Genomic DNA, 22,987 nt, shown 5'->3' with positions numbered 1-22,987 from the left:
CTGGCAGCAGACTACACTCATCTGTGCCTCTGACTTTAATTACCACAGGCACCTGAGGTGTGTGCGTGCCTGCATGTGTGTGTGCTCACGTGTGTGTGTAAGCCTCCAGATCTCTAGTCTTTTTATTTCTGTACCTCTGACCCATGTCAAACAACGAGCGTCAGCTCAGTGCCTTCTCCATGCTCCCAGCTCCCACACGGTGGCCTCTCTGCGAGATTCCCGTTCCCACTGGGCGGTCCTGGCTCCAGGACCATCTCTCCCATTGGCCCCTTTAACCCTGGGTGTTCTGGTGCCTTCCTAAAGTTATTAGTCTGGGTTGCTTCCATGTCACCTGTCTCACCTCTGGTAGTAGATAAATTCCCTCCCCTGAAGGACAGGGAGTGGCCTGTGTTTCCCTGACTGCGCCCCAACTGATAAATTCTGTGTAGCCAGGATTTACACAGTCTTGGGGGAACGATGAGAGAAGAGGTTGGAGAAAGAGTGGAGCAAGGAACAGACCTTGAGGCCCATGGGCTCCCTGAAGGGATCTGAACTTCACCCGGAGGAGAAGGGGCGCCATTGCCAGGCTCTAAGCAAGGCTCTGAGTTTAAGGAACGTGACTTTGGTGACAATGAAGAATGAATGGACGCCTTCCAAAAGGTATTATATGCAAATACACACTACACACACACACACACACGCACGTGCACATGCACGCGCGCACGCACACACACACACACACACACACACGCTCCCAAGAGACTACACTTTTCTTTCATTACCGTCAGAAAGCAAAGTAGACCAAAGGTGGGAACAAGCCAAATGCCCATCAACAGATGAATGGATTAACGAAATGTGGTGCATAGACACACACTGGAACATTACCCAGCCTTAAAAGAGAAGGAAATTCTATGATATGAGTGAGGCTTGAAGACTTTGTGTTGTAAGATAAGTCAGTCACAAAAAGACAAACACTGTATGATCTCACTTATGTGAGGTCCCTAGAGCAGTCGAATTCATAGAGGGAGGGAGAAGGGTAGTGGCCAGGGGCCGGGGGAGGGGGCGCTGGGGAGTTAGAATCTAATGGGTACAGAGTTCCAGCTTCGCAAAATGAAAAGAGTTCCAAATACGGATGGTGGCGATGGTTCCACAGCAATGGGAATGTGCTACATGCCACTGCGTCTGCACACTGAAATGGCTAAAATGGTAAACTTACGTTGTATAGATTTTACCACGATTGAAAAAAGCAAAGTGGGACATTCCCAGTGTACAAGCAGACTACAGTACGTGTCACAAGGACCCGCAGGTGACATCCCTTCATACCTACATTTGTAGCAATGCCACAGAGCCACGGAGGCCTCCAGCAAGAAGTCCGTACAGGCCACACAATGAGGGTACACCCTCCAGAGCGGCCCTCTGAGTTCCGACCCCAAGGCTGTGCTGTGTTCATGTCCAGGAGGTGTGTGTCGGGAGGGTCTGGAGGATGGGAGGCAAGGGGTGGGGGATGAAGAGAGGGTGGGACAGCCAGAAAAAGCCTCCCAGCCCCCTGGGCCTCCACCCACTACAGCATCTTCTGACTCAGGGGCCCTCAGGGTGCCACCTGTCCCACCCCTCCTCTCCCTCCTCACGCCAGGGGAACACACACATCTGTCGCTTGGAGCAGTGGGGAGGAGAGTAAGGGTTGGAGACTTAAATTGCCACCTGCAGCTGTAACCCCTCCCAGCCTCAGTTTCCTAGACTAGCTGGTGTGCGTGTGCCAAACTTGCCGATTGGCTGTGCAGACTGAGAAAAGGATGGTGAAGGCGCCTGGCACAGGGTAACTGCACAAGAAGTGTTCTATCCCCTTCCTTTTGGAAAAACAATGTAGGGCACATCACTCTGTTTATGGTCCCTAAGCGGAGCTCAACCAAACGGCCTTTAGCCTGTAGGCCCCGGGGAGATGAGGCAGAGATCTTCCATGGGGACCTTTGGTTAATAATGACTTGTCACCCAAAGATGCTCCGCCCATCCCAGGTGGACAAGGGACAGGGACCCTTCCTGCCACAGTGACCCCGGGGGCTCCCTGGGGGATGGAAGCAGTCCCTTCTAGCTCAGACCAGCTCTGACAGCTGGAAAGTTCCTGATTTCCTGTACCACCTCCCCCTTAGTCCAGGTCCAGTCTTGGTACCACTTAGAGCAGGCTGGAGTCTTTGGCTCACATCAGCCCTTCCCCCAGTCCCAGGCCCGTCAGCTGCTCCTCCAGGGACCACCCACGTCAGCTTGACTCCATCCCACCCGTGAGGCATAACCCCTTCAAAACAGGACACACCACAGGACCACCCGCTCCCACTGCCCACCCCCACCGAGCTGCAGCTGACTCAGTTCTCAAATAGTTTCTCATAAGAGCTGTTGCTGACCTAAGAGGGCCCCTGCTCCACCTCATAGGCTTCTCCGAGTTTGGATCTTGTCCCTGATTTTCTGCCTAATCACACTTTTTCTCAGCAACATGGCATCCAAGAAACTATCTTCCCCCAAACCAACAAAGAAAAAGAAAAAAAAAACAGGAACCGGAATAGGGTCTGTTCTCCAAAACACTTCTCTTCCTGCCTGCCTTATTTTGGTACCTGGCACCTTAGCACGATCTTTCTAGCTTCCTAACTGGAAAACACAGGGCCCACTGCAACTCAGCAACTCTACTTTCTAGCAATCCAGCCCAGAGAAATACTGAGGCCCGTGCACAAAGCTGCGCCTTTAAGGGTGTGCATTCTAGCATCGCCTGTGAGAGCAAAAGCACCAGAAGCCACCCAATGAGGAAATGGATGCAGAAACCCCACCCTGCCGAAGGCTGTGCAGCAGGTAAGGAGAACAAGGTAGAACCAAGGGGACCCACACGGTGTGACGGCTCCGAAGCAACTCAAGTAAGAAGCACAGCACGAAGCAAAAGCTTCCGCTTTTGCAAAGCTCCGTGTATGCGCACATGAATGTCTGCACATGAGAAGCGGGATGCGCCCAGGCAAGGTCTTTACTTACTTAGCTGTAGAGAGAAAGGCAGGAGAGGGAGCATTAAGGGCACCTATTGTTCTCACCTTAACTGCCTAAGTTGTTTACCCTTTTTTTTTTTTTTTTTTTTGCGGTACACGGGCCTCTCACTGTTGTGGCCTCTCCCGTTGCGGAGCACAGGCTGCAAACGTGCAGGCTCAGCGGCCATGGCTCACGGGCCCAGCCACTCCGCAGCACGTGGGATCTTCCCGGACCGGGGCACAAACCCGTGTCCCCTGCATCGGCAGGCGGACTCTCAACCACTGCGCCACGAAGGAAGCCCTGTTTACCCTTTTTTTTACAAGACATATTCATTTTGTATTATTACTTATACAATAAAAATAATTTCAAAGAAAAATCAACAAAGCAAAGAAAGCAGAGTGAGTTACCCTTCCATGTTTCCCCGCTGCCTTTAGAATACTCAGCCTCTCCACCACCTGGGCCAGGTCCATGTCCCAGTCCCTGACCCCAGACACTAGATCCAGCCAGACAGAACTTCCTCCAGCTCTCTCACCCCTGGGCCCCCATATCTGCCCGCCTTGCCCTCCCCTCTGCTCGGCCCTCCTCACTCCATCCGGACTGAACTCCATTCTCAAAGGCCTTCCCAGGCTCTGCCGGGCAGGCCGAGCTCCCTGCGGCAGCTCCAGTGGCCGTCACAGCACGGCCTCCGTCGCGACCCTCTTCCCCAATGAAGGCAGTTACCCTTGGGGCCAAGGGGACAAAAGCCATGCCTGCCACGCTCACCTCCAATTCCCCAGCACAGCACCTGGAACTCGGTGGGTGTCTGGCCGATGGAACTGGACTGATTAGATACAGGAGGCCTTGCTCAGTGGGCAAAAAGAATCCACGGACCCCATGAAGACCAGCCTAAAGGAAGCTCAGGTGGGGGCAGTCGGACCCGCCCTCCGGGAATGGCGAGCTCTAGCCTGAGACCACCCTCCATAGTCAGAGGACTGTGAGTGACAGTCAAACAAAACCCACCTCTGCTTGTGCTTTAAAGTTGAGCCGGGATTACTATTACACTCTGTCTTCCGTGTCCCCTGCACAGACCAGGTTCCTCCGGGGGAATTCTTTGAAGTGCTGGAGAAGCCTGGTCCCTCTGAGGAGCAAGCTGTCCTGCTTCTTCCTTCTGGAGGACGTGGACGCCCTGTAAGCCACGGCTTCCTTCCCCCATCCTGCCTGCCAGGAGAGCATGCTCACGGCACTCCTTACCAGCCTCCCAGCCAGCGCAGCCACTATGGCCCTGTCTTCATTTTCTGACCGCCGCGCCTCATGAGAAGACTCTGCAAACCCTCTCTAGATGCGTGCAGGAAATAAACAAATAAGCAAACAAGGCATCCCAAAACAATTAAACCAAAAATCACGACAGCATGCCAGGCCCACGTGCAGGCCCCTGCCCTGGACCAGGAGGCTTGGGGCGAGACGCAGGCAAGCCCTCACAGGTACCAGGTCAGCAAGGGATTGGATAAACAGCGGCCTGGAGAAGAGACATAATGCCACTTATAGCGAACGTGGCCATGTCAGTGTGACCCCTCCATCTTCTGCTTTCAAGTGAACTTGTCACCACTCTCAGAGCCTCCAGCGGGAAACATGGGGTGGGCAGCAGCCCCCCCAATCAAAACTGCCAGACTTCTTACAATGGAGAACTGGCCACACAATGTACAAGCAACTTCAATCCTGTCACATTCCAGGGTGACACAACCAAAGAGAACAGGCTTCTGTTCCTAAGCATCTCACTGGACACGAGAGTTCCCATGGAAGGGCAAGCCTTGATAGCACCACACACGCCTTGCATCAGAAGAGGAGAAACCCTGCCATAGACATGACGAATTAACCACTCACATGCTCCCGGTCAGGTCGCCTGAGACTGTGTGCCACAGCCCTTGCCCACCCTTCCCACTGACACCTTCCATCACTTCCAGCTCTCGGCGTAAGCTGCTAGCCCTCCAAACATTCCTCTAGAACATGCCGTGCTATTTTACACCCTGATGTTTTGCACACAGGTTTCCCCTACCTGGGATCTCCCTCCCCCTTCCTCTACCTGACGAAGCCCTCCTTGCTCCCAGCTAATTCAGAACCCACCGCCTCCCAAAGCAGAGTTGAAGGGGGCTGGGGGGCAGTTTAGGCTTCAGGGCTCTGCGATCACAGGCCAGCACTTGCGGCGCTGTCCTGGGTGCTGAAGAGTAGTCAGACAAATGAGAAATGGACTGGTACCACAAGGAGCTCAATTGCTCTCAGATCCATCATTTCATTTTATTTCAACCTCCCAAGAACCCTCTGAGGTAGGCATTTTTATTATCCCCACTGCCAAAATGAGAAAACCAAGGATGAGAAAGATTTGTCAATGGGCCCAGAGATAAGGGAGAAAAAAGGCTGAGGCAGGAACGGAACCCAAGTTCCCCAACGTGTTCACCCACAACACCTCAGCGGCCACTATTAACCTCACACTGTGATATAAACATGTATTTTGTGTTTATTCCTCCTGTGAAGCTGTGGGGAGAGCTTTCTCAAGGGCTGGGCCCATCTGAACTCTCATCAGGCCCTCCCCCTGGGTACACAAGTGCTCCCTCCACACTTTCCAAGAAGGAAGGTGTAGACAGAAACTCAGCAGCCTGAACACACTAGTTCACTGGTGGGAGTGGAGGAGGGTGAGGTTTTGCCTGATCTTTGGACTCCATAGAAATCACATGTTACTGCCGTAATTAGGAATCTCATATAAAGAAACAAATGCTTCCTGGAAGAATAAATAGGCAATGAAGCACCCCAAAATATAGATTCATTCACTCATATATCGAGTATTTATTGAGCACCTACTATGTTCCAGGTGCTGTTCTAAATTCTGGGTACACAGCGTCACATAATAAAACACAAAACTCACATTCTCATTGGGGGAAGACAAACATCAAAAAGTAAGTAAATGGCAGGTAAATTCAATGAAAAAAATAATTCAAGGAAGAGGAAAGAGGGTATCAAGAGGAAAAGGAGTTCCATTTTTTAGTGAGTTGGTGAGGGAAGGCTTTTGGGGGCAGAAGTGCCCCAAGTGTTCCCACACAACACTTCACATCTTAGGGTATTCCTGGAGCCTTTCTGCCTCCCAAGAATCCCAAGGAGAAGGATGTTCTTAAAGCTGCTCATAGATGCTGTCTAGACACATCTAGACCAGCAAGACCCATGGTTCCCCTCCCCCAGGGCCCAGCTGCTGAGCAACCAGCCAAGGAAACCCACTTCCCAAGCCTCCAAAAAGGCTTCTTCAGAGCTGGGTGGCATCCACTGAGATTCCCTTTGTGAGAAGCAAAGGAAAACTTTTAAAGCATAAGGCTCTCACCCTGCTATACCGCTGAGAACGTGCTTGGCCAGGATCCACCAGCAGTCTAGGAAAGAAGCACTATGATACCCATCTTACAGATCAGGAAAACCAAGGCTCTGAAGGGCACCCATAGCTTGCCCAGGATGCAGTAAGCAATGGAGCAGGGACTTGAATGTCATTCTTTTCTGATGCTTGAGTCTGTGCCCACGACCACCCGAATGTTGCCTCTCAAGGAGGTGCCAGGCGTCGCTTGGCAAGGGAAGAGGGGCCATCTCTGGCCAATGAGCAGACAGAGCTCTCATCCCGGCTGGAGATGGCTTCAGTCCGAGTGCCAGCCACAGCTGCCAGAGGGCTTCCCTGGCTACCCCCACCCCTCCCCTCCCCTGCCTTCCACTCCTCCCCATGCTCTCCCTGTCTTCTGGTCAGACACACTGACACTCCAGGTCCCTGAGAACACTCCTAGGAGCAGAAGATGCTACACGCAGGCTCCAGGCATATAGAATTGCTCTCAGGGCCTATGGCTTTCCAGCCAGTGCTGAGGTGACTGGGGCCAGAAGGAAGTTATCTATGATGTTCTCTCTTCACAGCACAGGCATTTCTATACCTGGCAATGTTCTGCACCTTGACTAGGATGGTGGTTATGCCAGTGCATACGTTTGTCAAAACCCATTAAACAGTACACGTCTAATAAGTGTATTTTATTGCATGCCGATTATGCCTCAACATAGTTCATTTCAAAAAATTAAGGAACTCTCCTGACATTGCTGGATCCTATTAGGAAAGAGCCCTGCTCTCCCTGATGGGAGGGTAGGAGATAGTTCAACTGAAACAACGAAAAGGACGTAATATTTCATTTCACTGGGTGTCGCGGGCAGGATCAGGATCCCACTTGGGCCAACAGTCCTCCCAGATATTTGGGGCCCCGTCTTGTGGGTGTCCTTCCTGGAATTCTAGTATTTAACAACAAAACCTGTTCCCTCTTGTATCCTGGGGCTGCAGAGGTCTGGAAAAGCAGGGGCAGCAGGAGAGGGATGTCGACAGGGCCACATTTGTCTTCCAAGGGGGCACTGTGGCACGACATGGGAAGAGGGAGGTGTAGGCCTGGCCAAGTTCCTGCTGTGGCGACTCCCTTGGGCCCCAGCTGCACAATGGGCCATGCGTGGGGGCCAGGGCAGCCTCGCCTTCCTGTCCTTCATCCACGCCTGCATCAGGCATCTCCTCATGTCCTCGGACGCACCATGGAATCTGATGGAAGGGTGAGGGAACTTCAGCGTTACTGAACTTTAATCTTCCAGCAAGTGCTACAATTTACGTGCCCCAAAGTACAGTCGCTTTATAATTAGATCGGAGAACAAACACAAAACACTCATCCCGGTAAAGTTGTTGTGAACTTCTTGGTAGGTTTCCTAGCAATTAAACTCACTTGTTCATTTCATCTGGAAAAAGTATTTATTACTTCAATTTAAACTAATGCCATAATGATAGGATGTGTGTTTTTTTTAATAGATCTTTATTGGAGTATAATTGCTTCACAATGCTGTGTTAGTTTCTGTTGTACAACGAGGTGAATGAGCTACAGGCATACATATGTCCCCATAGCCCCTCCCTCTTGAGCCTCCCTCCCATCCCCCCATCCCACCCCTCTAGGTCATCGCAAAGCACCGAGCCGATCTCCCTGTGCTATGCTGCTGCTTCCCATTAGCTAACTATTTTACATTCGGTAGTGTATATATGTCGATGCTACTCTCACTTCACCCCATCTTCCCCCTCCCACCCCATGTCCTCAAGTCCATTCTCTATGTCTACATCTTTATTCCTGCCCTGCAACTAGGTTCATCAGTACCATCTTTTTTTTTTTTTTTTTTTTTTTTTGAGAACGCTCACCATCGCAGTTCAGTCATCTGACTTCCTATGCCGGGGGCAAGAAAGGAGATTTCGTTGGCACAAAGCATTGGTTAAAATAGCATTTGTCCAGTAATTCTCTTTCTCCCGGGGAGTTTCATGTCAGGAGGACTCAAGGGTGAGGACCAACAGCCGACAGATGTTTGCCACAAGAAACTGTCAGGCTGTCCAGCTGAGAAGGTGCAATGGCTCACCAGAGCTACCTGGGACCGCGCAGTGAGCCTGCAGTGACGCCCAGCAGCTCAGCCCTGCTGCCAGGGAGGCCTGGAGTGTCCCCTGCAGGTGAGAGAGCTGACCCTTCCACAAGCACCAAGAATATAACTAAGATGTGTTCTGGGCCACAGCAGAGATGAACCAGCTCAGAGGCTAACGGAGAACGGGCAGTAAAGGGGCCACCACTGGGTGCAGTTCCTGAGCAAGGAAATCTTCCTGAGTACTCAGCATGTGCTAGGCGCTGTGCTAAGCTCTTGGCGTGTATTAATGCATTTAACCCACACATCAAGCACACTGGGCGGAAATGATTATTTATCCCCATTTGACAAATAAGGAAACTGTTGCACAGAGAGGTTGAGTGACTTCTCCAATGTCACACAGCTATAGAGACAGAGCCAGGATTCAACTGAAGCAGACTGCTCCTGAGTCCTTGCTCCTAACCATTACACTCAAGAGTAATCCTGAGGAGGGGCAAACAGCCAAAGCTCTTTTGCCAAGACTCTACCAAGCCCTGAGCCCACACCCAGCCATGAGAGGGAATACTGACCACTGCCACTCCTGGTTCCCACACATGATTTGTTACTATCATATAGACCACTTGCCATGTACCAGGAACTCTGCTGGGGGTTTTACTCTGTAGCTCAGAAATTACCATCCCTGTTCCTTAGGTGAGAAAGCAGAAGTTCAGAGAAGTCACCATGGGCAGTCAGTAGGAGGGAGGGATGGCAACCTCCACTCTTTTTTATTTACTTACTTATTTTTTGTACTTGAAACAAAACTTGAAAGATATTTTTAAAATATGCAGTAAGAAATATATCTCCCATCCCCGTCCCAAGTCATTGTGTTTCCCTCCCTAACACAGCACTCCTTTATGACTGTATGTGTACTCAGATATACACACGTGTGAGCTTGCCTTGACCCAGAGCAATACTGACACCACTGTTCTCACTTTGCTATTGTGAGCTAACAGTACCATGTGTTGGAACTATGGCTTCTTAATACATAAAGAACCATAGTTTTCCATTATATATATGTATCATAATATACTTAACCATTAAGATTGTTGGAATGTCTGCAGTTACCAACAATGCTACAATAAATCCTTGTGCATTAAGAAGAGTCTACCTGAGGTGTTTGTTCCCTACAGCTTTGCCATGAGAACCAAGAGGCTGTGAGCAGAGCTGTGATACCCGGGCTTTGGGAATCAGACCTGGCCAACCCCCCTGCTCACCAGCCATACGACCTAGAGCACATCCCTTTACTTCTCTGAGCCACAGTTTCCTCATATGTAAAACAAAGATAGTATACACCCACCTGGAAAGGTTGCCATAAGGATGATGTGAGCTGGACCTCAGTGCCCTGCTCAGAGTGACAGCTGGAGAGACGTGCACTGTTACTCACTCATACCTGGGCCACCTGAGTTACTTGGGAAGTTCAGGCCTTGCCTCTGGCTTGGACTCTGGGTCTGGGATTTGTCCTCAGTCAGACCACAGCTCTTCTCTGTGCGTTAATTTCTTCCCTTTCGTAGACAGCCAATGAGTCCGGACACAGGCAACTGAAGAACCAGAGCCCTCTAGAGATGGAGACCCCATGTCTATCCTCAGGTCTCTGGACTGGGCGTGAAGAATAGGACCCGAAGGCACCACCTGAGGTAGTGAGCTATGGCTCCCAAGGATTTCTGGGGACTCTGAGCTCATCAGTGAGGCCTCTAAGGCCTGCCGGGCCCAGAGCTCCAGCCTCACCCATGGCCACTGCCCACAACCCAGCCATACGATCTTTCCCCTCTCCATTGCCCCCAGGCCTTCCAGCATGCTTTTCCCTCTGCCTGGGACACGCTTCCTCCCCTCCTCCTCCAGTGCCCTCTGCTTGCCTATCTCCTACTAGTCCTTCAGACCCTTGCTTACATGCCACCTCTTCCTGGAAGCCCTCCCAAGCCACCATGCCACAGGCTGTGCAATCACCACCAAGAATAAGATCAGCTCCGTGGCCAGAGCAGAGCAGAGCAGTGTCAGCAAGGAATGTCAGGCCATGGCTGCAGGGAGAGGTGGTCTAGCATTGGGATCCAGGCACACCCAGGGGCAGGGCCTAGCTATGGATATCCAGGCAGGAGGACAACATTTGTTCTCAGTGCAGAGAGTGAGGTTTCAGCAGGAGAATATCTTTATGCCACTTGGATAGGGAAGGACCTCTTAAATGAGACAGGAAACAGAGCTATTTGTCTAAAAGATAAATAAATTTGAAAACAGTACAATATAGAACTTCTGTGAATTAAGACAACTAACTGAAAGAAGGTATTTAACATCTCTAACTTACAAAAGAAAAGGCTCAGTCTTAAAAATAGGCAAAAATTTAAAACTACATACAGGTGTTCAGAAGAGCAAACAAAAATAGTGCATAAAGATATGAAAAGATTCTCAACCTCATCTTTTATCACAGCATTATAAATTAAAATCACAGCAAGATACCATTTCACATGAAAATCTTAAAAGTAAAAACAGTACCAGGTGTTGGTGAAGTTGGGGAGCTTTGAGAACGCTCATACATTGCAGAGAGCAGTGAACACAGATAGAAATTCTTTGGAAAGCAATTTGGAATGATATACTAAAGTGAAACATGCATACCCAATAGTCCAGCAATTCTGCTCCTTTGAGATAGACCCTGAAAAAATTCTTGCACACGAACACCAATAATCTTATCAGTATTATTTGTAATAGCAAAAACCTGGAAACAAATGCCCATAGGAACACAATGGATAATAAATCAGGTGATACTTTGCAGCAGTAAAAATGATCACATATACCCATCTGCATCAAGTGAACAGATCTCAAAAACCTAATATGGAATAAAAAAGAAAGCAATCATGAAAGTGTACAGAAGTGTTACTCCAGATATTTAAGGTTCACAAAGAGGCCAAACTAAGGAATATGTATCTTAGGATCCATACTTGCATGATAAACTATAAAGAAAAGCAAGGAACTGGTTAGAACACAACCAAGATAGTGTTTATGTCCCCTAGGTAGGAGACGACACAATATGAGCTGGACATACAAGGGCTCCTACACAGTTTTAAACTGGTCTGGGTTCATGGGAGTTCACTTTATCACCATTCTTTTAACTTGACATATACATTGTAAACATGTGCAACTTTTAAACTTTTTAAAATAATTTTCAAACAAGCACGAATAGGAAACGGCCACACATTTAGAGATTTAAGCTTTTGTTCCTGTGGAATCCCAGCTCCCAACCGCATTCCAGGCCTGCAAGCTGGCCCAGAGGCCAAGAGGGACCACCACACCCCAGAGATGCTGTGGAGGAAAGAGCCCTGGGGTCCTGACTTCACATCCCAGCCCTGTGCAACTTCAGCCAAGATACTCCACCCATCTGTTTCTTCATGTAAAAAGAGTACCTAGCAAAATAGTTGTGCATGGTAGGGACTCAGTGAATATTTGTTGAACGAATGAGTCAGAGATTTCTAAGATCCCAGTCATACGCCCCTCATCCAGATGTGTTCACCAGGGAGAAACTGTGCCTGCAGCTCCTAGCACATCCTCCTCAAGACACACACGAATATCCCAGAATTTGAAGTGGCAAGTCAGAAAGTTATCTCTTCGGTTCAATCCAAACTTTTGGTATTTTAATGTTACAGATTTTCTCTCCCAAATGCCAGCTTCTCTTTCATTTTTCCTTTCGCTGTCACAACAAGCACACAAGTATTTTTGATGGAATTTTACCAAATGGCACATCTTGCATTTTGTAAACCTTAAATACACAAACTCCTCTCCCACCACTCTGCCAAACTCTCTCTCAGAACGTGTTTTTGTCTCTCTGACCCTTGACTCTTGACTCAGATGCCCAGTCCTCAGGCTCCACCCAGGGAAGGACATGCCTTTGTTTAAAGGGAGGCTGAGGGGCAAATGAGGAAGGATCAGTCCTCACCTTGCAAGAGTGGGATCTTACATATGACATTCATTAGCAAGTGACTGACTGGACAAAGCTAGGGCATGCCAAGTCCATTCCACACACCCCATCCTTGGCATTAACTCTGTCTGGCTGGGGCTAGGAGAAGAAGGTTGGAGCCTAGCAAGCCCCGGATTACAGAAATAGGATGGCGCCTTGGCTAAGTGCATGGGCATCGAAGTCAGAAAGAATCTCTCTGAGCCTCACGTTCCTCATCCGTAAAATGAAGCAATAATCCCACCTCAGAGAGTTATTAAATGGCTTTAATCAAATAATATATGTAAAGATACTTGCAGATCAGCATCAAAAAAAAAAAAGTCACTATATCCCCAAACCACTTCTGTTTGACTTTGGAAGGAATGAAACAGTCTTTACACTCAATTTGCTTTCTAATTGGGCTCACTGCAGCTAGTGTTGCAGTGATCGGGTGGAGGAAGGGCCCTGAGGAGTTGTGGAGGCACCATTTGTCTTGGGCATATCAGCAATGTAAATCCACCCACGGCCCTCGGAGAGGCCAATGCCAGCCAAGCTGAGGGAGCATCCACACCCCGAATTCTTGGGGCTGCATCAAAGAGCATGTGGGCTTCTACCGCCTTGGCTCATCTAACATGTTAAAAATGGGCCAGAGGTTGGGCTGTGCCTGAGGGGCATGGCCAAAACAAGTAACAGTGGTGAACGTTTTATAGAGAATGTTTGGGGTAGAAACCCTGCCTCAAAGGTTGTCAAATCAGGGGGCCAATGACCAGGGAAGGCAAAGCCAGGAAGTTCTGCATAGTACCCAATGAAAGGGCACTGGTGGGCTTCCCTGGTGGCGCAGTGGTTAAGAATCCGCCTGCCAATGCAGGGGACATGGGTTCGAGCCTCGGTCTGGAAAGATCCCACATGCTGCGGAGCAACTAAGCCTGTGCACCACAACTACTGAGCCCGCGTGCCTAGAGCCCGTGCTCCGCAACAAGAGAAGCTACTGCAATGAGAAGCTCGCGCGCCGCAACGAAGAGTAGCCCCCGCTCACCGCAACTAGAAAAAGCCCGCACGCAGCAACAAGACCCAACGCAGCCAAAAATAAATAAATAAAATAAATTTATATTTAAAAAAAAAAAAAAGAGCACTGGCCTCCAGAAAGGCTAACGCCAAATGGATCAGCACCTTGGACAGCGACAGCCAAGTGTAAGGCATCTCTGAAATGCCTGATTCTCCCCTACCTTCCAGATCAGAATCTGCAAACAGGGCAGGATGTTGCCAGCCCGTCCCCGCAAACATGGTGCTTCATGGAGCAATCACAGCGCTTTTATTGCTGAGCCTACATGCTTCCTCAGAATCCTTCCCAACACAGCATTCAAGGCTCAACCAATTGCTTGCGGTGGTCCACCAGAGGAAAGCTATTGGGTACCCTGTGTCTTTATAGAATTACTACTAATAAAGGCCAGTTTAGTTGAAAACTCACTTCAACCCTACCAAAGGTAGCAAAGGTCTCCGTGTCAGAAAAGAGGGGCACATCTTTTGGTTTGATTGGAGGGTCTGGGTGGGAGAGGAGAGGGGCAGAGGAGTGTGCCTACAGAATGAAACATCTGTTTCCTAGCTCACTTCCCCTACCTCAGAGGTCAGACTATTCAGTGTCCCTGTCTTTCCCCCCATTTCTCCTTTGTCTTGTGGGAAAATTGTTTGAAAAGTCCATGCCCGCATAAACGAGTTGGTTCATTCACACAGTGACAATTTCTTAGGGCCTACTGTGTGCCAGCCACCATGCTAAGCAGCAGAGACATAGCAGGGAAGAGCACATGGCCCACTGTCTTGGAGCTTAGAGCCCGGGTGGGAGTAACTGCTCATCAAGGATTAGCCCTCATGAGTGTGTTGCAACAAGCTGAGAGCAGGCTGAAGGAAGGAGACGTGTGTCTGTGAGAGCATGTAACCAAGGAACCAGCTCTATGGGAAAGGGAGGAGTCTGCAGACAGGTGGAGATCAGGCGCCCTTCCTTGGGGACTTGATCCTTGAGCCAAGTGGAGGTAAGGAATGTAAGAAGAAGAAAACACAGAATTTGAGTGAGTGCCATTAGGTGTCATTTGGTCTTCAAGAATTACAGGAGCCCAGATGGGATAGGCAGGCTGGAGAGCTGATAACTGCTTCCTATGGCTGAGGTTCCCACCAAAGCCACCTTAAGGGCTTAGGAAGAACCAAGGCTTGAAGAGTTTCTATAGGTCAGAGCAAAAGGAGAGCAAAGAAACCAGGAGCAGTGAGGTGGGAAGGGTCTACAGACACTGGACCTTCAGCCCTGGCAGTGTCCACACCTCCCTACAGGATGCAGCCTCAGAGCAGACCCAAGGTCGGGGGTTGAACCACCAACACAAAGGGTTGTCAGGGGAAGGCTGGGCCACTAAGAGGTGCTATGACATGGTCTCAAACGCCTTCCCAGAGTCAGGGATTGAGCAGGGTTGGAAGGAGAGACCAACTCCTGGAGAGAGTCCAGTTCAAGCGCCTGGAGCCTCCGGCTGCCCTTCTCCCCATCACCACCTCATCTTAATTTCAGCACAGTGACTCTCTGCTCTTTCAGTTCCTTCTGGAAGACTCTCAACAGCATATTTGCTCAAGAGCTGAGGACAACATTCTGGTCTTAGAGAAGCAGAGTATTTAGGCAAAGGCAAACATATGCTGGTTTCTCTTCTTAGTTACATCCTTGGCAAAGGAATTATTTCACCAAGAGAGAAAAACAGGACTTTCGAGGGTCCACCCCATTCTACCCTGGTCCCAGCTATGCAGCTGCTGACCATCACCAGTCCCCCACACCCTTTAAAGACACGTAATGTGGGTGGCTGTGGCTATAAAAGGGTAGCATGGGAACTGCTCTGCATCTGACTGTGGTGGTCACATGAATCCACATGTGATAAAATCACACAGAAGTGAATACACACACCCAAGTGCATGTCAACTGGTGAATATGAGCAAAGCCTATGGATTGTGTCAAGGTCAAATCCCACTTGTGATATGGTATGACAGGCAAGATGCTGGAGCACACAGAATCTCTGAATTGTTTCTCATAATTGCATGTGAATCTCAATTAACTCAAAATAAAAAGGTTTTTTTTAGAAAAACGCATAAGGTGGAAACCATTTTATCTTGGGACTAGAAATGGTCTGTTTTCACAAAGCAGTCATAGAAAACCTAAAGCTATTTCCTCAAAGCCCACTGTTCTAGTTTCCTCACAAGCAAATTATGATTTTTTTTTTTCATATGGGAGGCCTTCGAAGAAGCCATGACCAGCCATGGCCAGTGTCCCCAGACCCACACAACCCCAGCCTGGCTCCATGACATTCAGGGTGTCCCTCCCCCTGACCTTTGCCCCAGCCAGAAACCCTGAAACTGAGGGCAGATCAGGGCAGAGGGAGATAAGGAGCTGGGAAGGCTGGGAGAGCGGCCAGTGAGAGGGGAACACTTTGCAGAGGAGGCTTCCAGGAGGACCCATGCTGGCCAGCCTCCACCACTGCCTGCGTGCAGCCCTTCAGATCCCTGCCAGTGGTTTATTAATATTTTATTGAAAACTCTTAAGATGATTCCAACTTCAGCTGTCATGATAAGGTGTTGTTGCTAGGCAACTTTAGCTCCTGTCTACAGATCTGTTTTCAGAGTTCCTCCCCCACTCACAAAGCTTGAGGTTCAGTCCTACCACCCAAAGACCCACCTGGCTCAGACCACCAACTGCTGTCCACACCCAGCCCACTCCAAAGCGCTCAGCCTCCACGAGCGATGGTCCAGCTCGCAGGTCTCCCAGTGCCTGGCCATGCCCCCACCAGAGCCCCAGAGCACCCCCTACCGCCAACTCACCGTACTCGCTGTCGTAGAACATGACGAACTTCTGCCAGCGCAGCTCTGTCACCAGCCTGAGCATGACATCATTGAGGCGCACGGGAGGTCTGGAGGCCAGCGTGTAGGCCTCGCCGTCAGGGCTGGGGTTCAAATGGCAGGCGGTACGTGGAGAGCCCCCTGGGTTGCGCTGGACAAAGAGGTGTGGGATGTGCATCGCATCTGTGAGGGACTGCAGGGCGTTGGCAGACGCACAACCGGTGGATGTGACCAAGGCCAAAATCCCCTGGGTCATGAGGTCACAGGCTGGAAAGAGAGGGGAGAGAGAGGGTGGGGTCAGCATGGGGGTGATGCTGCCCTGGCTTCAACTGGCACAGCTCATGCCAGGCAGCTCATTCCCAGGGTTCCAAAAAACACTGCCTCCCTCCAGGGACCAAGAACCCATGTCAGGCCAGGCCAGGCCAGAGGCTCTCACAGGCACAGTCTATGATGCCCTAGTGATGCTGCCAGCTAGATGTTCTTGTGTCCATTCAACAGATGAGAAAACAGAGGTCAGGAGAGGCAAAATCATTTGTCCTAGGCTACTCAAGCAGGGAGAGTAGAACAGGGACACAACCCACATCTGCCTGAGACAGCCATCAGTGCTACTAAATTAGCCATCCTGTTTCCCACTTGGGCTGTGAGCTCATTTTGTTGACCCATGTATTCCCAAGGCCACGCCACAGGCCAAGAATACACTGTGTACTCTACAATTGTTGGCTGAACTGAACTGATTGGGGCTGAGGGGAACGAATAACATCAGAAAGGGCTTCCCTGGTGGCGCAGTGGTTGAGAGTCCGCCTGCCGATGCAGGGGACACGGGTTCGTGCCCCGGTGCGGGAAGATCCCACATGCCGCGGAGCGGCTAGGCCCGTGAGCCACGGCCACTGGGCCTGCGCGTCCGGAGCCTGTGCTCCGCAACGGGAGAGGCCACGACGGTGAGAGGCCCGCGTACTGAAAAAATAAATAAATAAATAACATCGGAAAGCCAGGGAGAAACTTACCCCGGAGGATCCAGATTGTAGGCAAAACCCCCCAGGAACCCTAGGTCTTCTGGCCAAGTCCATTTGATTCATATCATAAAAATACTAGGTCAAACCCCAGAGGAAGCATTTGGTTCCAGAAGCCCAGGATTATTCAAAAGCCACTTGACAATAACAAAGGAAGATGCTCGTGCAGCAGCTGGGGCGCTGACTGCAGGTGTGTAGGAGGAACATGACCAGGTGCCAGCAGCTATTTCTAGGGTAGCTGCGCTCAGGGATCACCTTTTGAAGTCATCCAGCAGCCATGAGTTCCAGGAACCCCTTTTAGCCATACACTTAGACCTTGTTGGAACATCAGACCAATTAACAGAAAGATGCACCTCCCAACACTGCAACCCACTGCACCAGTTTTGAAGCAAACACTTATTAATAATGCTTTATGTGATGGCAGGAATGTGTGGAAGCAGATGCAGTTTCAAAACACAGCCTGTGAATGTCAGCAGGCCGTCTGCTGCAGACTTTGTTTTTTTTTCTTTAACATCTTTATTGGAGTATAATTGCTTTACAATGGTGTGTTAGTTTCTGCTTGATAACAAAGTGAATCAGATGGACCTAGAGTCTGAGGGCAGACTTTTGAACAACTTTGACAATACGTTTCTTTCGGTTGAAAGCACCTGGGTTTATGTAATGCCTCCGACCAGGCTGGGAGGAGGAGATGGAGACCAGGGAGAGGAGATCCAAGGAGCAAGGTAGCAGGAGGCTGGAAAGGTGCGGGAAGAGGAAGACACCTCCAAGCTTTCAAATACCAAAGGCCAGCTGCTCCCCACGCACGGACACTCACCTTGCACGTTCATGGGCTTCGGTAGGAGGACAACTCAAATGCCCACAACTCTCCCGGCTGAACCCTCTGCCTCCAAACACAAGGCAGGAGGAGGGGGTGGTTAAACAAGAGACTCTCTGCAGTCTCTCTTGAAGATCATGCAGCCACCTAAATGCTCTGGCCCCTCGCATTCAGGCTCCATGCGGCCAAGTTCACTCCTGAATTGAAATCCAATCATGTCATGCTACTGCTTAAAGCCCTTTGGTGGCTCCCAAGACCGTTGCGGACAGAGTCAAACTCCTTGCGGCAGTCTTGCAGGCTCCCCAGTGCCTGCAGCCTCAGGTTCCTCACACGCCCCCGCCCGCTCTGTTACAGACCACGGCCCACCTTTCGGCCCCTGGAACCCATCACATTTCCTGTGGCCTCCTGAACCTTCACACCCACTCTCGCTTCAAGACTCAGACTCTACAACCCCAGACTAAGGACCCTTGGTCAAGTGCTTCATCTGCATCCCACACTTCCCCTATTAGGACACTGCACTGCGTGTATAACTGTCTCTCTCTCCCACTTCGCCTCAAGCTCCAAGGGGACAAAGGCCATGCCCATTCTGCTCACCATCCTTTTCCAGACACACAGTGTGTCTGGCACACAGCACTCAGTAAAGACTGATACAATAGTACCGTAAGCCTTGACATTTTCATGCCCTGTGCTCAATAATGCCACTTTGGGCATCCATCCAAGCTGTAAAAATGGCTTCAGGTCCAAAAACACTCAGAGGATACTTATGCAGACTCTTGATATATTTATTGCTAACGATCTAAAAGATGCAAAGAGGTGAGTGACATAAAAGTGTTCCATTTGTTGAAAGCACACACAGCCTTTAAAACCATTTATGAAGATACTACAGATGGGAAAGTGCCTGTCATAAAATAGTTATGTGAAAGTAATAGAAAATTGCATGTATTTTATGATACCAATTAAATAAAACTTAACATGCATGAAAGAAAGATCAAAAGGAAATACTGCAGAATGTTAAAAGTGACTGCATTTTAGAAGAGGTCTAGACGTGGTTTTCCTTCTTTTCTATATTTTGCCAAAATTTCATGTCGTGAACAGGTAATTCCTTTACAAAAGGAAAACAATCCTCCAACAATGGATAAGTATGAAGCTATGTAGGAGGAGGGACTATTTTGTGAGAATTTTCTCTGTGCCAAAAACTCTGTCGAGTACTCTATATACATGAGTTCACATTATTCTCATGACATCCCTGTACAGCAGGCATCACTGTGTCTATTTTCCAGATAACAAGATGTGAAGCCGCACAACCGATAAGGGCTGGACTAAGATGGCTTCTCGTCTAAAAATGCTTCTGAGGGGTGACTAAGTGACAAAACCAGGGCACGACATTTTACGCTCACCAGGATTACGACTAGGCAGAAAGCATGCTTATGAAAAAGGCAAGAGAAAACACTAAAAGCCGAGGTCTCTGATGATAAATGGATTTTTCTTTCTTCTCTTGTACATATTCTCTTTAATGCTGATACACTGCATTAATACGTTTAAAAAGTAATCTTACGGGCTTCCCTGGTGGCGCAGTGGTTGAGAGTCCGCCTGCCGATGCAGGGGACGCGGGTTCGTGCCCCGGTCTGGGAAGATCCCACATGCCGCGGAGCGGCTGGGCCCATGAGCCATGGCAGCTGGGCCTGCGCATCCGGAGCCTGTGCTCCGCAGCGCGAAGAGGCCACAACAGCAAGAGGCCCGTGTACCGCAAAAAAAAAAGTAATCTTACAAAACACACTGTACATCACTAGGGTATAAAGTTGCCCAGGAACTCCAGCCCCTGGTCCCGGCCCAAGACACCCACTGCACCATCACTGGGTCTTGGCTCTCTGTCGTCCACCCCACCTGGCTCCCTCTCAGGGACTTCCTGACTTCTGATGGCAAGCCCCATCCCCATTCCACATATGCTGGGTTATTAAGTCACTAGACCTCCCTGAGGCCCAGTTTCCCCATTTGGGCACTCATCCCACTGCTCACCATGGCTGGATTTGTCTCTTCCCTCTTGTGTGTTTCACGCATCACTCAGCACACCCGCTAAGCACAAAGCCCTGCAATGAGCACTGGGGAGGGGGAGGGGCAAAGGGCAGGATGAACACAGGCCCCATCTGAGGAGCTTAGGATCTACCAAGGAGCCAGACCCCACAACTAGGTCTGTGAGGAAGGAAAGGGGAAGATCCCTGGGACCCAGAAGAGGATGAACTCATGTGGGGTCAGCATCAGGGCCTGAAAGGAAGAAAAGGATTTAGACCAGGAGAGATGGGGGGAGCAGTGTGAGTGAGGGGTGCAGTGGGACAAAGACACAGGGGCTGGACAGCGGGAATGTGCTCAGGGAACAGGTCCCCCTGCCCCAGCCCCGGCGGCAGCCAGAGACACCAGCTTCTTGGCTGGGCCTGGGCTCACCAGGGCAGCAGAAGGAGCGCTAGAATCTCACAGACCAAAGCTCCAGTTTGGGCTCCTCTGGCCGGCGGCCGTGTGGCCACGGGCATGTCTCCTTCCTGAGCCCCCATTTCCTATTCATTGAAGAGATGAACCTCTACCCAGCAGAGTTACGGGAGCACTGACTTAGAACGTGGACCACAAATGCCGATCCCGTGCCATGCACAAGAAAAGATGCTAAATATTAATACATGTCAGTTTCCTGCCCCTCTCCTTGGGCATCCCCAGCTCCCCATCAATGTCCCCACCCAAATCGTGCCCAGGATCCCAAGAAATAGCAGTTACAACAGAGAACGACCTCACTCCTGCTGCTGACCAACCCTCCCCGTGGAGGTGGGCACCCTGACCCACCCCTGTACGGACACCTGCAGCACCACGGAAGCTCCTCAAGGCCTCGACCTCCTAGGTGAGCAGCGTGGGTAATTAAGGCTGGAAGCCTCTCCCAGGCACTAATGGAGAAGCCTGATACAAGTCAATTTCTAATCCACTGTGAATGGCTGCTAATTGGGGCACTGTTGAAATGATGGTTATTTAGAGGCTCCTAACACAAAAATAACAAGATCAAAATACATCAGATCAAAGCCACACCAGCTATTAGCTTAAACAAGGTTGTGTGCTCATTCCTAGGATAGGACATCACACAACTCACAACCCAGTTGTAGAAGAGACACCGAACCCCAGTGCGGCGTCCAACGGCTTGGATCTGAATCCAGGCCCTGCCACGTACATGCTGTGGGACCTTGGGCGAGGGGCTGACCCTCTCTGGGCCTCTGTGCTTTTTCTGTCAGAGAAAGATCATGGCACCCGCTTCACAGAGCCGTTGTGCATATTCTCTGAAAGGTCTTTGTATGTGAAGAACCACTTGGCACTGCCCGATGCATAGTAAGAATGTAGAAGTCACCTGTCTCCAGCTTACAGGTGCCTCTGCAGCTCACTAGAAGATAACAGCCTTTGTTATCATTCTTTGTCTCCAGTATCATATGGTCATAAAGCTGATCTCTCTTGATGATAACAATGCAGGCTTGATGGATTGATATGAGCTCCCCAAGAATGGCTCATCCGCTGCGAAAGTAAGAAGCAGAGATGACTGTAATGAGCAGCTTCAAGACCCCTTACCCAAGCTCAGCGGCCTAGGAGAGCAGAGGGCTCTGGGCCACGTGATGGATTCCCAGGAATCGGGAAGAAGCAGGCTGTTCAGACTCAGGGTTGGGCCCAGGCAAGAGGATCCACGGAGCTCAGCCAGCATTCCCAGACAGCCCCACAGTCACATCCCTGCCAGCTTCCCCTGAGATGTCAGCGTCCTGCTGATCCAGGATTCTCCAGACACAGGACTCTCAGGGTAGGATGTGCCGGGTGTAGCACCGACAAGCAGGGTCTCCCTAATTCTCACCCCAGGTGAGTTTCTGATCCCCTGGTGAGAAAACTGAAGCAGAGAGGGCTGACCACTTGGCTAGGATCATATAGCCAGAGAGTGAATGGCAACGAGAGCATCAGAACTGGACCACCAGGTACCTCTACAGCCAGTCCCAGGAAGAGATGGTGGCCAGCAGAGGACAGAGGCCAGGATTCCATGGCTGACTCTACCCAACCCTATCCGTATCCCCAGGATGGAAACTCCTGGGGCAGCTCCACACTTAACGCAGGCCCTAGAGAAGGAGCCAGCAAGCCAGAACAAGGCCTCCCTCGGCTAAAGGCAAATCCTTGGTTCATCAAGTCACTCGGGGCCTCAGGTGGGTGTTGGGGATAAGAGGGGTGCCCCCAGACATTGAGATCAATCTGGGAACCACTACTGATCCATGCCCAGTCTTCTCCATCCCCATGGGCATTCCTGGAAAATTCTCAGGCCAAGACTGGGGGGAGCAATACCCCAGGAGGCTTGAGCTGGAAGAGATGCACAATTCCTGGTGCCGTCACCTAATAATGATGCTGACCACGGCCATCCCAGCCCTTCCCTCCACCATGTGCCCTGAATGCATGGTGCCCAGAGCACATCCACACCTGTTCCTCCTGGAAGACCTGACGTGGTCCCCGAATAGGTGAGATCGCCCACGCAGCCCCTGCTTCTCTGCGGCTACACACCCCTTCAACCTCATGTGCTAACTGGCCTCTGGGTAGCCCCTTAAAGAGTGACAGGACTTCTCCAGATGGACAAGGCGAGAGAGGGCACTCCACCTGAGTGGAAGCAGCCTGGCAGAGGTGCCCTCCTGTCGGAGAAGCTGGGCAAGGCTCTGCTGGTAACAGCAGGCAGCAGAAGGGAGAGCTGGCTCCAGGCAGCCCTGGGCTCAGCCCTGCCCTCCAGAAGTAATGATCTCTCTCCGACGGGGTGCAGCAGGCCAGCCCCAGGCCCTCCAGCACCTCTGCCTGCCCCACAGTCCGGGCTCCATGTGAACAGCCAGGAGCGCTCACCCTCCCCCAGGCTACCCTCATTATCTGTGCCCTTCCTTTCCTCCTTTAAGCTGGCACCAACTTTATTAATAT

At 50.5% G+C, this 22,987-nt stretch overlaps 1 protein-coding gene across 5 annotated transcripts in view; it reads right to left on the bottom strand.

The window, feature by feature from the left end:
• GRID1 (glutamate ionotropic receptor delta type subunit 1) overlaps positions 1 to 22,987 on the bottom strand; it is a 671,373-nt gene that overhangs the window by 523,448 nt on the left and 124,938 nt on the right. For all 5 annotated transcript variants that reach the window (XM_060286217.1, XM_060286219.1, XM_030862796.2 and 2 more), the window contains exon 3: positions 16,193 to 16,477. In XM_060286217.1, coding sequence (XP_060142200.1) covers positions 16,193 to 16,477 — 285 coding nt within the window. The remainder of the gene's footprint in view (positions 1 to 16,192; positions 16,478 to 22,987) is intronic.

This window comes from Globicephala melas, chromosome 16, assembly GCF_963455315.2.
Source record: "Globicephala melas chromosome 16, mGloMel1.2, whole genome shotgun sequence".
Classification (NCBI taxonomy): Eukaryota; Metazoa; Chordata; class Mammalia; order Artiodactyla; family Delphinidae; genus Globicephala; species Globicephala melas.
Note: the sequence above shows the minus strand (reverse complement) of the source record. Positions and strands in the feature narration are given on the sequence as shown.